Genomic DNA, 15,451 nt, shown 5'->3' with positions numbered 1-15,451 from the left:
AGCCTTCAAACGAGTCTGCAGAATTGCAAACAACTGGCATTATAGTAAACGTGCCCCGGGGTCTCATTTTCAAACAGAGATCGAGTTAAAACGTGGAAACTCTGGATCAGATGCTTCGTTTGGGCCACTAATGGCACAACAATGTTCTTCCTTTCCGGACACTTGTTTCGAGATACCAAGGTATTCAACTTAGATGAGGGTTGCTTACTTGCGAACAAGGGCAATGCGATTGTCCCCAACCTCTCTGCTGGTCAATCTAGGGCTTCATTGGGCCTAGAGCTACACCTTCACACCGAAGGCGACGTCGAGAAAACAGAGAAAAAGCTGGAATAGCTGGCAAAATAATAAAATTGCTGTAACGTTCTGCCCACTTGGTCAGTTTCGACTACGTGATCATGAAGTAAAACCCAAGAAAGACAGCCTCATGATGTGCCTTGCGACATCGATGGACGCTCTGCTTCTATCGACTTCTTCTAATCTCAAGAAAAGCAGAGGTTCAAAATATCTTCCATCTGTTAGAATGCCGGCTCTATGCAGTGCCATCGTGATTAGCCGAGAGGACAGTACCTAATCTTAGCCCTTAGTCGTCCGACTAGTATGAGAAACTCGAAGACTGTAGTATTAAGTCCCCCGCATACCTTTGAAGAGTAGTTCGAGGATTCGCACTGCGAAATGGTGCTAGACAGACCCGGTAAGCCCGCAAGAAGTCATCCCGGCTACTTATCAGCAAAATGAAACACTAGCATGCCAAGCGGGCCGACATATTTTCACTTGTTCCAAATTTTCCGAAATCATGCGCTTCCGAGGTACCTGATTCGATAGAATTTGTTTTCTTCTATCACACAAGCGTAGAAAGTATACCAGATTCCATACATGGTCAGTTAGTCCGAGCTTTGTAACTTCTGCGGCCAAGGGAATGCTTCTCAGTGATTGGAAAATCCATCAGAATGCGGCCCCAGAGGGTGGAGTGTGGCACATCCTACGTAATGAGAAGGCATGCTCTGACTGCGACTGGATTTGATATGCCACGGCTAATGGACAGTGGTCTGCATGCCTTCAATGTTATCTCTGCACACCCTAAGCCCAATGAAAGCTTTTCACGATGGGGCCCTGGACAACGGAAAGAAGAGCAACCACGCCGCTTTTCGGGCTGCTAGATTGGGACAACATATGGACAACTCAAGACATTCTGGGACTACCCCAGAGCAGATGGCGATTGTGTCTCATAAAAGCCAAGCAACACAGCTTCTCACTGGTCATTTTTGCGCATACGATAAATAGATTCCCCACAGATCATGACAACATGTCTCAGATCTGGCATTGTTCCAAGATTCGGCAAATCTCAAGCGAGAATAGCCACCTGCAACCGAAAGAATTCATCTGCCCTTATGTCAGGAAACTCCACACCCGAAACCATTAGGTGAAGTTCTCGAGTCTCACGATCAATGTAAGCCAAATACGCTAGGCCTTGACGGGTCCTCTTTTGGAAGGTTTAGGCGGATCCGGGAAGAACGAAAGAGGAACATCATGAAGGTTACTTTCTTGAGATTCTCATAGCGGGAGGGGTTGGGTGGTAAAATCGTAGCAGCCTAATTTATCCGGAACTTTGTTCTCTCAACCAGCAACGGTGACGGAGATCTGACAAGCTGAGCCTTCTGTCTGATTATGTAAGTCATTACTTTTCAGCTGAACCCCATTCACAAGCGAGTGGGCCAAGTGAGTGGGCCAGCTCAAAAACACATTGTAAATGCGATTAAATTACTGATATCTCAACAACGGTTCCTAGTCACTACATGCTTTTCAAGTGATACATAACCTCTCTAAGGAGGTTTGAAATTTTTAATAATCTTGTGATTGTGATAGATTGATGTGGTTTTGCGCAACGTATTGTTCGGTAATTTTCGAAATGGGGACCGTCAAGCCTTCTGCTTTCTTTAAGATTGATATACAGTGCTCAAAGGCCTTACCGGTTCCATCTAAAAAATCATTAAAATCAAAACCACAACGTGTTGAGATATAAGGTTGCAGGATATCGTATTTATCATACAACACAGTCTTTGGGGTGGCCCACTCGCTTGTAGAATACGCTAGGTCTTTCCTGTTTCGCATACTCGTACCATGCGTCATATTGTCTCGGAAGAGACATGTTTCAGATTTCGGATACTTTCTCGCTTAATCCTAAACGCCCAGAGAATAGTAAGAGCTCGTGACCAACGCCGACGAAATTCCGATTTTGTTCCTACTGGAAGCAGTTGGGGCTGAAAGAGACCAAACAGAACCGAAGCCAAACAAGTGGAGTGAAAGCGAGGTAAAATTTTTTTTCTTTTTTGGTCTCGTAGGTTATATGTTGTACAAAGTCTGTTGGAAGGCCCATCAACTGCTTATTTTGGATAATGTAAGTTGAAATTGGAGAGATCGATTAGATGAGTTGGATAGAGCCTGCATCCAATAGGAAGGTCAAAGTCGACTTTCCTCATGATGATCAGACTACGGCGTACACCGTACAACTATTCCGTAGTGTCCTGCGCGAGACTGCGGCAATTCACTCGGTTGTTTTTGATTGGTGCATTTAGCATCGTCAGGCCCAGTAATGGTCGTGCAGCACTCCCGGTGGTGCCTAGCGGGATTTCCCTCATGCAGCAAACACCGATTAAACAATTTCTCCTCGTGTCCACATTCACAAAGAGTATGGAAAGGCTTTTCTCGGCGAACGCCCGAAAATGAGAGGGTAATTTTGATTAGGCAATAGCTTCACTCCATATCTCTACGGAGAGGAGGAGGTCAAAGATTACGAGAAAGAGAGAGGAAGACCGAGCGCGAGAGAAAAGTACCTGGTCCAGACCTGACCCTCGGCTGAGTTGCCATACTGGTCTACGCCCTGGATAGTCATACGGCCACGTCCTCTTATTCGACCCAGAAGCTTTTGGGTTGCGTAAGTTGTGCTTCGTGCTCCCCAACATGCTCCGTACATATAGCTCATTGCCTCACACCCCTTGCTCCTTACCAGGTACATCAGTGCAATTTAAAACAAACATCCACGGATATCTCCTCTGTTTACTTGTCGGCCCCACTGGCTCCGGGGACGGGAACAACCGTTGACCCCCGCCTTGAACCGTGGAAGCGGATGCTTCATTGTTGGATTGTATCAACTGTAGATGGAGAGAAAGAGAAACACAAAGCCTCGGAGGAAGTACGGGGTACGGAGCAAGGACAGGGATCAGAGATGCAACGTCAACCAAAAAAAAAAGGGAAACTTCAGCGCGTTCTCCATATTTTTACGGATCATCTGTGTACATTGCCTGACTCGTTAGTGCCACACACCGTCATGAAGCCATTGGCCCATTTTGTGAGCCCCACCCCGTCAGATCAATGGACTTGCATAGTCGATCTAAGTGAATGAAAAAGCAAGAACAGAGAAACTTTATGACATATGTTGTACTCACAGAACTAGTTCAAACCTAGTTCATCGACTTGTGGAACTCCCACACATTGGAAGTGAAGAAGTTCGCATGTTCCAAGAAACTAGCAGGTGGTTTGAAAATCCTCCAACCTCGTGGCGTCTCTCCTGATTGGTCAAAAAGGGTTAAAGAGGGGAAAAAAAAAGAGGGCCGTACTATAAGCCCGTAAGTACGGAGTAATTGTCAGACGAGTGTGTTTCCTTGTTAGTCTTCCGGCAGATCCACGAGGGCTTTGCGCAGTCTGCACTTTTGGTGACCTCACCACATTCCACCCCTATGGACTGTCACAGGTCACAGAAAGTGATGAAAAAGACAACAGACACAGATTGTAACAGAGGAGCGAATGAACAATACTGATGGATTCTCCACCGACCAGTATGTTCTATATACGGAATGATGGCTACGGGTTCCGATCCCTGTCAATTCCCTGCAGCGGATGTCCGTGCTGGTCGCACTCAGAAGATCTGGCCCACTCTTTACCCCAGATTTTATTGGCGTTACACGAAGGGGAATAATAAACGAAAATAGGTGAAAATTTCAACTTGGTCCGGATCAGCGCGCTTCTTCCCTCCCCCTTAAAAAAAAAATTCGAAAGCCTTAATAGTGTGGGGAGTGGCTTGAACCTCAACTGAATGGTACGTGAGAAGTATTATTTACCAACTAAATCCTACTAGCGTATATCATTCTACTTAACGCTTCCGGTGACCAGACATCGTCCGGGGTTATTTGTCGTAGCCCCAAGCCTCCCAACGGATCAAGGGGGAATGTCTTACAGCTTTCACATCTGGAGTACAGATGGGACTCGTGACGAATCACCCACGTTGTTTCAGCAAGAATACATGTCTGGAGTAACATGTCCAATTACAAAGTAAGATGAATCTACTCCACAGACTATGCAAGACAATAGGCGGAGCTTCGGTCCAGAAACATTTTGAGGCAGGACTTGGTGGATATGGATCAGAGGCCGATCCCAAGGCAACGGAGCATTTGCTACTCGAGGGAAAATTGAAAAAAAAAAAAATTTAAAAAAAAATTTAAAAAAAACTAAAATGGAAAAATTAAAAATTAAAAAATAAAATTATGAGGTTGAGAAAAGAGAGGCCCCAAAAGCAAAATCAAACGCAAAAAATTCTATCACAATGCCCTCGTCAATTTGCTCTCTCTTTTGGGGGGGCTTCTTCACTGCAAATCAGGGCATCAGTTCCAACATACTTAGCAGCCTCCTCCGCATGGAAAGTTTATAAGGAAAGGAACAAGTTCGGATTGTGTAGAATTTATAGAAAATTCATTCGATAAATAATCCATGAGATTTTTCAATGGCCCAAATTTTAATAACTTTATGAATTATAATTTATAGGCTAATGCGTTCATAGCTAGAGACTAAGGTAGCTTGGGTTTTCATTACGCACTTGATTCACCCAAGCCTTATACCCTACCCCTACTGACCTAGTAGGCTCTCATTGTATATATATTTATTGTCCTTAATCTCCTTCAAATTGGACTAAGTTCTTCCCTCTTTGCGCAGTTTCTATTTGGCTGGAATTTTTCCTACGGAAAAGTGTATTCCCTGATCACACGCACTGTGGCGGACCAAGCACATTTTCCCGTACTTAGTTCCTCCCCCTCCATTTATACCCGACAGCCCGCATCCCCCCTCTCGTCAGCAGAGTGCATCTGAGCTCTTATCGGATGCCCTTTCTTCAATGTTGTCTATGCATAGCTCATTCTTTACCCATCCGGATTTAAATGACTCTGAAATTCGGGAGAGGGAGAGTCACGATAACCGATCGGATCTCCCCATACCTTCAATAGGGATCCGGGGTTCCGCCATCCGAGGCAGCACATCTAGTGCCAGCACCGGTGTTAGCACCGATGATGCTTCGGTCGATTCATTGCATTGGAATGGCGGGAAATCGCCCTCGATCGACCACAACTATGAGCAGGCAAAGATTTATTCGTATTTTGATGCAGCGCAATTAGATGATATTATGGATATGCCTAAGGTGGAAGAACTGGAAGAACTCGACGATGACTTGTTGAGTATCAAACAGGCGGAAGTGGAGTCGGGCGCTCCCGCTGTTCCACGGAAACGTGGTCGCCCACGCAAACATCCACTGCCTGCTCCTGGAGGTCAGGTCAAGGTCACTAAAGGTCGCTCAAAGACTGGTTGTATAACCTGTCGGAGGAGAAAGAAGAAATGTGATGAGACAAAGCCTTCGTGAGTTGTGTTCCCACCGGGAGGTTGTTTTGTCTAACAGGGGATAGTTGTCTAAACTGCCAGAAGAATGCGGTCGTCTGCGAAGGCTACCCACTCAAGGAGATTTGGAAAAGTGGAAAACAGAGAATGGCTGATGGTAGGTGCATTTTGTATATATTTTTGGGGAGGCGGGGGGGGGGGGGGAGATTTTGACTGTTCTTGATGCACTAACTTCGGGGGGTGTTGTTTTTTTCAGTAGCTCGATCCCAGTCTCTTACAGCCGTGCCGCGCAGTTTACCCCTCCTCATCGACGGAATTGAAACGGATGTTGACCGTCGCTTTTTGGACCATTTTGTGTACGGTTTCAGTCGCGTACTGACACTCATCAACGATGATTCGAATCCCTTCAAGGAGATTCTTCTTCCGATGGCGACACAACACAAGGGATTGATGCATTCCCTAATGTGTTTGTCCGGATCGCATCTCTCGGTGTTGGATCCCGAACCAAAGCTAAGGGAGCGAAAATATTTCCATTTCCACCACGCTATTCAAGATCTGAAAGATAATATCAATGCGTCATCATCAGCCAAGAGCCCCGACGAGGATGATCGACTACTAGTTGAGGACCCGATCATCGCATCCACCATCGCCCTCAGCTTGAACACCATCTGCGAAGGTGAAACCAATGGTGAATATCGACCGCATATGGATGCTGCCCGGTATCTGCTATTGTCACAGCAGCCCCGGAACGAAAAATTCCGTCAGTTCATCGTCGAGTTCTTCCAGTACCACGACGTCTCAAACTCTCTCACCTCACTTGACCGTCGTCCCAACTTTTTACAAAATGACCTGCACATGCCTAAGTGCGTGCCCGGCGTGTCAGCGGGGATGTTTCTCGGTGTATTTGACGGTCTCTTCAACTATATCTCGCAGATAACCCAGCTCCGCGACCGTATCCGTGAACGCTTCAATGAGGGCTATGAGCCAGCAGTAGACTACCAGACGCTAAGCGAGGCAGTTTCCGTTGATATGGCCATCCGAAATTGGGAGACCTCACATGAGCCCGACACCCCGAACTGGTGTCTGGCCCAGCTATACCGCCAGTCAACCTGGGTATACCTTTACCGGACGATACGGCCCTCGCGACCGAGCGCTAAAATTGCACAGGTTGTCGACGACGGGCTCGACTACTTGGATCAGCTGCCACAGGATGCATCCGCTTTCAGCATCGTGCTGATGCCACTGTTCCTGCTTGGTTGTTCTGCGTTTTTGGCCGAGCAGCGCCAACGCATTACGCAGGGCTTCGAGAGTCTCAAGTCCTACTCTAACCTGCGCAACATCGAGCCTGCTTTTAAGGTCGTTACACAGGTTTGGGAGGTTATGGATACCCGAATGCAGGATAGTTGGGACTGGGAAAAGATCATACGTGATATGAAGATGGATTTCTTGATTACTTGAATAGTCCTTTTCTGCCATCTCCTGCCCTCTTTCTCTTTTTTCTCCTTATCCTTCTGATACCCTGTTATTTCATATTTACTTCCCCTTTTCTACTTTCTTGTTCTCACCTTGTTGATTATTTACCGTCTTGGAAAGGGGATTCTCCCTTTGCCCCATAACGGGAGTAGATGACGATCGTCCCTCAGATGAGGTTGTACCATGTGGCGTTTCGATTTTGATTTTACTGTGATGATGATGATGATGATGATGATTATGATGCCTGTGTATTTGCATCTTGGAGGCCAGGTCTATTACTGTTCTGTTTGCGTTTTTTTTTTCCATTTTTCGGTTTACGAGCATCTCAATGTCAAAGGCGTGTTGCGTTATTCTCTGGCTGCTTTGCATGGCCCGGTATAGGTGCCAAGCCGGTTCTTCCAAAAAGAAAAGTCCCCCGTTTCAAAAAAAAAAAAAGGAAGGAAAAGGCTGACTTGGTGTTATTTCTGTGAAGGAGTGAGGTTGAGTGACTGGATGATCTCATGAGTTGATGGAGGACGTTCTTATGTCTGGAGCCTGATCTAGTCATGTTGTTTCATTTGATTGAGGTGAGATTGTATAGTTTCGGATTTCCCTTGTGGTTCACTGTGTGGCCGAATAGCAATTGGGTCTTCATCCTTGTACAATATCGGATTGGTCTATTTCTTTCAGATGTATTGGGGAGGATCACCAAGTCTAGACTTAGACATGCATGTCCTTGCTTTGTTTCTTTGTCCCTTTTCCTATGTTCTAGGGACATCCTTGACTATCATGCAGTCCGGTTCATACTCCGACGAGTAACTGTATATCCAGGGGAATCAACCCGAGAAATCCGAATTCCAAGAGGATCTGGCCTCAACAGATTTGTGTTCTTAGGTGTCTGCACACATTTTATTTGAATACCATCAGCATCTTCGACTTTGTAACATACGTAACTCTTGTGATGCACCTATAGCAGGTGGCCCCCCGTCCGACAGCTTCTCGCCCATGCAAGGACCACGTTGCTGCGGGGTGACAGACCAATCGCATTAAAAATTCAGAGGCTAAGAATAGTCCGGGGTAGCTCTGAAGCAAGGAGAATTAATTTTCCTGGACTGAAATGACTGTCCACGAGGTGAACTGCAAGGATCTTTTCTAGCTCGACCCGCCCCAGAATTTGGCTTTTTCTTCTGGCAGAATCCGGGGATCGTCATCCTAGAGTCATCTCAGCCCATCCCATCCTTGTCGACTCGAGTCCGCCACCTGCATAGCATATCCACGGGAGTCTTACTTGTACGGGGAGATGACCTGCTGTATGGACTGCTACATCACTCGCATCCACCTAATCTGACACCGGCAAAATCCACCATGGAAAAGGACGAGATCATGAACGAATTGAGCGCAAAGCAGAATATTCTCCCTGCAGATGTGAGAGATACTACATACCACCTCACTCTGCGCGCAGTCGATCCAGTATGCATCAAAGTCCGCAATGTGTCACTGAAAGTCCACACCACTCCACCAATATGGGAGACCTCGCCATTACACATCTGGCAGCGCCTGCGGGGTCAAAGGCCCCCACGAACCAGCAAGACTGTCCTGGACAATGTATCCGCTTCAATGCCAAGTGGAAGTCTAACTGCCATATTCGGAAGCAGTGGGTCAGGCAAGACCTCCCTACTCAACCTGATGGCCAACCGAATGAGTCTCTCCCGAGCAAATGCATGCGGAACAACTACATTTAATGACAACCCGGATATTGCGCACATCCGTAGCGCCTACGTCGTGCAAGAAGATGTCCTCATTCCTACGCTAACAGTCCGCGAGACCCTGCGCTACTCGGCAGACCTCCGCCTTCCACCACCCACAACCCCAGCAGAGCGCTGCACAATTGTGGAACAGGTCCTCCTCGAACTGGGCCTAAAAGAGTGTGCCGACACCCGCATCGGCACGACAGCCCATAAGGGTTGCAGTGGTGGCGAGAAAAGACGCACCAGCATTGGCGTGCAGCTCCTGGCGAATCCTTCCGTGCTTTTCTGTGACGAGCCCACCACCGGTTTGGATGCTACTAGTGCGTTTCAAATTATCAGGACTTTGAAGCGTCTCGCCCTGGATGGGAGGACGGTTGTTGTCTCCATTCATGCACCGCGCTCTGAGATCTGGAGTCTTTTTGATAATGTTGTTCTATTGGCAAGGGGAGCGGCGGTCTACAGTGGTTCTATACAAGGGTCTTTGGCGCACTTCGAGGAGTGTGGGCATGTTCTTCCGCCATTTGTCAACCCGGCGGAGTTTTTGATTGACCTTGCTGCTGTTGATAATCGGACGGAGGCGCTTGAGGCTGCTTCCAACCTTCGAGTTGAGCGACTGAGGGAAGTGTGGCGGTCGAAGCAGACCGTCGCTACAGATTCAGAAGCAGAGAGCAAAAGAGAAGAGGAGATGCCGAAACGTGAGGTCGGAAGATTCAACACTGGAACTGTGAAACAGGCCTCATTTCGTCGACAGCTCTGCGTTCTGACGTCCCGCACTTTTAAGACTACCATTCGTGACCCGATGGGTGTTGCTGGTAGTCTGCTTGAAGCCGTTGCAAATGGCTGTAATCAAGGGCTGGATCTTCCTGCAACTTGACGAAAGTCAGGCAGGGATTCGCTCGCGGGAAGGCAGTCTCTACACTGCTAGCAGCTTGAATGGCTATCTCATTCTGCTGTTTGAGACCTATCGACTGACTATCGATGTTCGCCTGTTTGACCGTGAACGCAACGAGGGCGTGGTTAATGTGTCGTCTTTCCTTCTCAGCCGACGAGCAGCTCGGTTACTATTAGAGGATCTTCCCGTGCCGTTGATTTTCTCTCTCGTATTCTACTTCATGGTGGGTTACCGTTTGGATGCGGCACAGTTTTGTATTTTCTTCGTCCTCTCCCTGCTCACACACTACATTGCCGTAACATTTGCCGCGGTAGCCATTGGCGTAGCGCGGAGTTTCCCAGGAGCAAGTCTGGTAGCAAACCTATCCTTCACGCTACAATCCTTTGCGTGTGGATATTTCGTCCAGTCTAACCAGATTCCGGTCTACGTGAGGTGGTTGAAGTGGAGTGCCTACACCTTCTACATCTTTGGCGCTCTGTGTGCGAACGAGTTTATCGGACCCAATGGCCCAGAAATGGGGCAATTCTACGCCTGTCCATATTCCAATGATCCTCTAGACCCGGCCTGCAAGCAATACACCGGCCGCTATATCATGGAAAGCCTAGGTATGCCGCCCCACTGTATCTGGCGGCCTATAGTGGTGTTGATCGCGTTTGCCGTTGGCCACTATCTATCTCTTAGCTGCTCTGTTGCTCCGGTACAACCGCTTTTCCATAGATATTGCTCAAGCACGAGAAACTGAAGGAGACCCAACTAATGGAAAAACTAAGCTCGCCAGTCGCCCGACAGAAGAGGCGCGCAAAGTGGCAATATCGCTTGACAAGTACGCGTTGGATATTCAAAGGAGACGAACCCCCTGGGCAACCGCGGAAATAATACAGATACTGAGACCGATTACCGCTGATTTTCAGCCGGGAGAGCTGAACATTATCATGGGCCCATCCGGAAGTGGTAAAACGTCTCTGCTCAACTCCATAGCCCACAGGCTGCATGGGTCCATGGGGACACAATACCGCGTCCATGGTACAATGCTATACAACGGCGCCGTGCCGTCGAATAGTGTGATCCGCTCAGTGACATCCTTCGTGACGCAAGACGACGATGCCCTGATGCCCTCACTAACCGTCCGAGAGAGTCTACGATTCGCCGCAGGTTTACGCCTCCCAACCTGGATGACAAGCGAAGAAAAGAACCGACGCGCAGAAGAGATCCTCTTAAAAATGGGACCGAGGGAATGCGCTGACAATGTCATCGGCAGCGAGCTCATCAAAGGCGTCAGCGGCGGAGAGAAGCGGCGCGTAACAATCGCAATCCAAATACTTACAGACCCCAAAGTCCTCCTCCTCGACGAACCAACTTCCGGCCTTGACGCCTTCACAGCAATGTCTATAATTGAGCTCCTTCACAGCCTCGCCGCCGAAGGCCGCACTCTAGTCCTTACCCTCCATCAATCCCGCTCAGACCTCTTCGCCTACTTCTCCCAGGTCCTCCTCCTAGCCCGCGGCGGTTACCCCGTCTACGCGGGCCCCGGAACGCAAATGCTCGCACACTTCGCTAAGCAGGGCCACGAGTGTCCACGCACAACCAATCCGGCCGACTTTGTCTTGGATCTCATCACGGTCGATTTTCAGCAAGCCGACCGTGAGCTTGTCACGCGCGAGCGTGTGCGGGGCCTTTTGTTTCCTTTTGGAAAGATAACCGTCTCAAGCTAGGGTTCGACCGACAGATGTCCCAGATTGCCACGCCTGCGGAGCTGGGAAGTCTCAAGCGCCAGATGTTGCCATTTCGCGTGACGTTCCCGCTGGTATTGCACCGCTCTGTGGTCCACTTCTGGCGCCAGCCACCGCTGGTAATGGCGCGATCGATGCAGATCCCTGGGATAGCGATTATAATGGCGCTTTTCTTTGCGCCGCTAAAGAATGATTATGCGGCTGTGCAGTCTCGTATGGGGTTTATTCAGGAATTTGCGGCGTTGTACTTCGTTGGTAAGCTTTCCTCTATTCTTTTCCAAGCTCTTTTCGTTGGACATCCATTGTAGGATAGGAATACTAATCTCCCGAATAGGTATGCTTCAAAATATCGCAATCTACCCCAGCGAACGCGACATCTTTTACCGCGAAGAAGCAGACAACTGCTACACAGCTTCAACCTTCATCCTTGGCTACACCGCAATCGAAATCCCCTTCGAAATAGTCTCATCACTCATCTTCGGCGCGTTAGCCGCCTTTGTAGACAACCTGCACCGCACCGTGACGATGTTCCTCATCAGCGCGTTCAACTGTTTCTGCATTATCAGCTGTGGCGAGTCTGTGGGCATAATGTTCTGCACGCTGTTCTCGCACGTCGGCTTTGCCGTCAATGTGACATCCACCTTGCTTTCCATCTCGACCATCCTCGGCGGCGTCATGAGTCTGAATGTCAACAATGTGCTACAGGCACTGAACCATCTCTCGCCGATCAAGTACGCCATTGCTAACCTGGCACCGTATTCAATGCATGGCCAGGTGTTCCATTGCTCTGATTCTCAGAAGCTTGTTAACGGGAGTTGTCCTGTTGATTCCGGGGAGCAGGTGCTTCAGCTCTACAATCTGGATAAGAATGGGCCGATCAATGTCATGGCATTGGGTATTTGCACAGTCATCTATCGGGTTGTTGCTTATGCATTTATCAAGGCTTTGAGATCTCATAAGTTCATTGAGCAGTGGAGGAAGTGGAGGGCTCAGAGAAAGGTCAGTGAGGCCTAGATTCCCTTTTCGTTTTGGGAATTTTCGTTTGTTACTTGGTGGAGATACCCTTTTCACATGCGGCATGCTTTCTTTTTCCGGTCTCTGTGCTAGATTCAACCATTTTGACAATATAAGTCTTCAGAGAGGCATTCCGACAGTGATTACCAAAGCCATCGCATTCACTTGGATCTGTCCACACGTCTGTGATGGACATGGCGAGCACTGTGTCTCTATGTACCGCCCCCCCCCCCCCCCCCCCCCCCCCCAACTAAAACTTTGGACGTTGCCATGGATTAAAACTATATGTGATCCTATTCTAGCTGACTTTGGATCTACCAAGCCATGTTCGACCTCCATCTTGCAACATTCATGATGGTTACCAGCACAAGGGCATGTGACCACACACTCTAGTCAATTGTGGTTTGTGGTCCCCCACATTCATTAGGGACCACAAAATCGACGGTGACGCCTGTGACTCAGCTCTACCCGAGAGCACCCGGTCTACCCAACAGGACCGGCTGTGACAGGCAATATCAAATCCATTTTGAGTGCCAACTATGTACTCCGTACTACTGTGCTATGTTGTAGTCAATGAGAATGGAGTTGGTAGGTGCTCCACTCTTAAACCATGGGTCTAGGCCGCGCAACCAAGGATTAAGCCATGCCGAGTGCCAGCAGGCAGTCTTGGCATGTGAGGAGAAAAGGGTCGACTAAGCGCCGTTGGATGGAATAACCTTAATCAGCAGCTTCTTTGAACTTCCCATTGGACCAAATCTTTTCCACGGTTGTTGATGAGTGGTTCATCCAACTACTTGATGTCGCCTCTCAAGAGGAACCGTCCTGACACAGAAGGGGAACGGGTACCTCGGCATTTTGTGAGTTTTGTACCTGTCTGCCACGAGTCCACACCACGTGTGCTTGCGTTGTTCAGCATACGATGGACTATTCCCATGGACTATGTTGTATCCCCCTTTTGCCCCTACTACCCTATGATCGATATCGTGTAATGAAAAAAAAAAAAAAAAAAAAAAAAAAACCACACACCAAACCCCGAAGTGACCAACCGCGAAGCGTTGTTCACAAGCGAAAAGCGCAAATCAGAACCCAATTTATCCGCTTCGGTTTTTTAAACAGAAAAGATCCAGCAAATCAGATCGAGGCTCAGAGTCGAAAATCGAAAATCTAGAAGCCAGTCAACCCCTCAGTGGAACACCGTGAATACCATCCGCCCATCCGACTGGTGGAGGATCGACATTCTGTGCAACGGGTCTGAGGTGGGGAGTCAGATCTGCGAATTGGAGATTGATGTGTTAGGGTCTGTTGAGGGTCCTTGTCTATCACTTGTTCTAGAGCGTGATCATATTCGTTCTCGGTGTGTTGAACAGTCTTCGTGGCTCCACTATTTGCTTCGGACGTTTTACAATGTAATTGATCGTCTGTGGATTCGAGGAATTTACCTGGTTTGTACTTTGCTCATGGGCTTTGCTCCACGGTCTTTTTTCGGGAATTCTGTGGCCTCCCAAAGATCTTCTCGTACCCGGAATTTTTTTTCTTTGCCTCAAGATAGGTTTGAAGTCAAGGTACCAAGAGGAAATTTAGGAAAGTTGGTAAAGATCGTATATTTCGTCAAAAAATCAAGATCTGATGATCATGTCTATTCGCAAGTCAATTTCTTCCCCCCCTCCCCCTATACATCTCTCATGTTTCCATCTTCCATCCAAGTGCGGAGAGTATTCCCCAAAACCGTAAAAATCATAGCTCGTGACGAGACATCCTGCCCCAGCGGAAATCAACCGGCTGTAGATGGGGAGAAGACATGTCGAATCAACCGAACATGTTGCATAACATAAAAATCATCAATCTCATCTCAAAAAAAAAAAACATCGCCCCTGGTGATTTGTGAAAGAAGGTCATCTGCCGACTAGGGCGTGCTGCAATGGGCGTAAACAGGCATTAAAAAAAAACGAGAGGATGCACAGTTCAACCGGCCAAACAGAAAGCATCAGAGCTAGGGCTGGCCAAGAGACAGCTCAAGAGCAGTGTTGATGGGGCAGCCGTGAGTAGCGTGGTCATCAGTGGGCTTGAGATAAGCAGCAGAGCAAGCAGTGTCACCAGCCTTGCAGATGGCCTTGGGGCACGTGGAAGTCTCATCAGAAGGGACGACAGAGAAGCCGAAGTCTGTGAACTTGTTGTTGCCGGCCTGCATGTTAATGCAAGACATGTCCCAGAAGATGGTATCACCAGCCTCGGTGTACTCGAACTGGAGAACATCTTGTTGGTTGGGATCGAGGGCTAGCTTGATAGAGATGCCACCGCCGTTGGGGTTGGTGCGCCATGTCTCGGAATAGGTGCCACCGCCGCTGGTGATGGTCTGCATGGGACCAACATCATTGGAAACGGACCAGGCGTAGACATCCTGGGCGAGGTTGTTGGTGATCTTGACACCGCCGCCGTCACGGCGGACCATCATATCCTGGGGAAGAGCCAAGGCGATGGTAGAAAAGAGGGCGGCAAGGCCGAGAGTCTTGGTGAACATCATCTTTTTAAAAGGTGAGATTTTTTAAGAGAATGATTGAAATTGTGATTTGAATCTGGTCGACAGATGTAATGAATGCAACGAGAGTCAATCTCGAAAATGAAGAGAATGAATGTCAGAAAGGAATGTGATGATTGTACTTTGTAGTGACTGTGATGAAGAACTGAAATTCCGGGGTGAATGAGAGGGTTTATATAGAAGTCGAAACTCGAGATGCATCCAGACACTAGGAGATGGAAACTCCGAAAGAAAACGTGCAAAGCCACCTATACTTCGAGCCATGGATCGGGTCAGGGAAATGTGGGTCAATTCAAAGGCAAAAGGCGAAAAGGCAAAAAAAAGAAAAGAAAAAAAAAATATCCATAGAACAAAAAGGCGACATTCGAGAAAAAAAAAAAAAAGAAAAGAAGTGGACGCAAATCAGAGCGTCTCGCCTCCAGGG

The 15,451-nt window shown here is 48.2% G+C and overlaps 3 protein-coding genes across 3 annotated transcripts; 2 read left to right on the top strand and 1 right to left on the bottom strand.

The window, feature by feature from the left end:
* Nucleotides 1-5,161: 5,161 nt before the first annotated feature.
* Pdw03_3834 (C6 transcription factor OefC) lies at nucleotides 5,162-7,113 on the top strand (the record flags this gene model as incomplete). Its single annotated transcript, XM_066100609.1, has 4 exons — nucleotides 5,162-5,676; nucleotides 5,724-5,812; nucleotides 5,912-6,768; nucleotides 6,823-7,113. The coding sequence occupies 4 exons, from the start codon at nucleotides 5,162-5,164 to the stop codon at nucleotides 7,111-7,113; spliced, it is 1,752 nt and encodes a 583-aa protein (XP_065956009.1).
* Nucleotides 7,114-8,472: 1,359 nt separating this feature from the next.
* On the top strand, nucleotides 8,473-12,491 carry Pdw03_3833 (ABC efflux transporter, putative; the record flags this gene model as incomplete). The annotated part of the gene is made up of 5 exons (XM_066100608.1): nucleotides 8,473-9,684; nucleotides 9,740-10,352; nucleotides 10,429-11,388; nucleotides 11,442-11,732; nucleotides 11,812-12,491. 5 exons carry the CDS (start codon nucleotides 8,473-8,475, stop codon nucleotides 12,489-12,491), a joined length of 3,756 nt encoding a protein of 1,251 aa, XP_065956008.1.
* Nucleotides 12,492-14,481: 1,990 nt separating this feature from the next.
* Pdw03_3832 (putative extracellular thaumatin domain protein) lies at nucleotides 14,482-15,012 on the bottom strand (the record flags this gene model as incomplete). Its single annotated transcript, XM_014676290.1, has 1 exon — nucleotides 14,482-15,012. One exon carries the CDS (start codon nucleotides 15,010-15,012, stop codon nucleotides 14,482-14,484), a length of 531 nt encoding a protein of 176 aa, XP_014531776.1.
* Nucleotides 15,013-15,451: the final 439 nt, after the last annotated feature.

This window comes from Penicillium digitatum, chromosome 1 (assembly GCF_016767815.1).
Source record: "Penicillium digitatum chromosome 1, complete sequence".
NCBI classification, from domain to species: Eukaryota; Fungi; Ascomycota; class Eurotiomycetes; order Eurotiales; family Aspergillaceae; genus Penicillium; species Penicillium digitatum.
The sequence above is the reverse complement of the archived record's forward strand: the minus strand, read 5'-3'. Positions and strand labels throughout refer to the sequence as shown.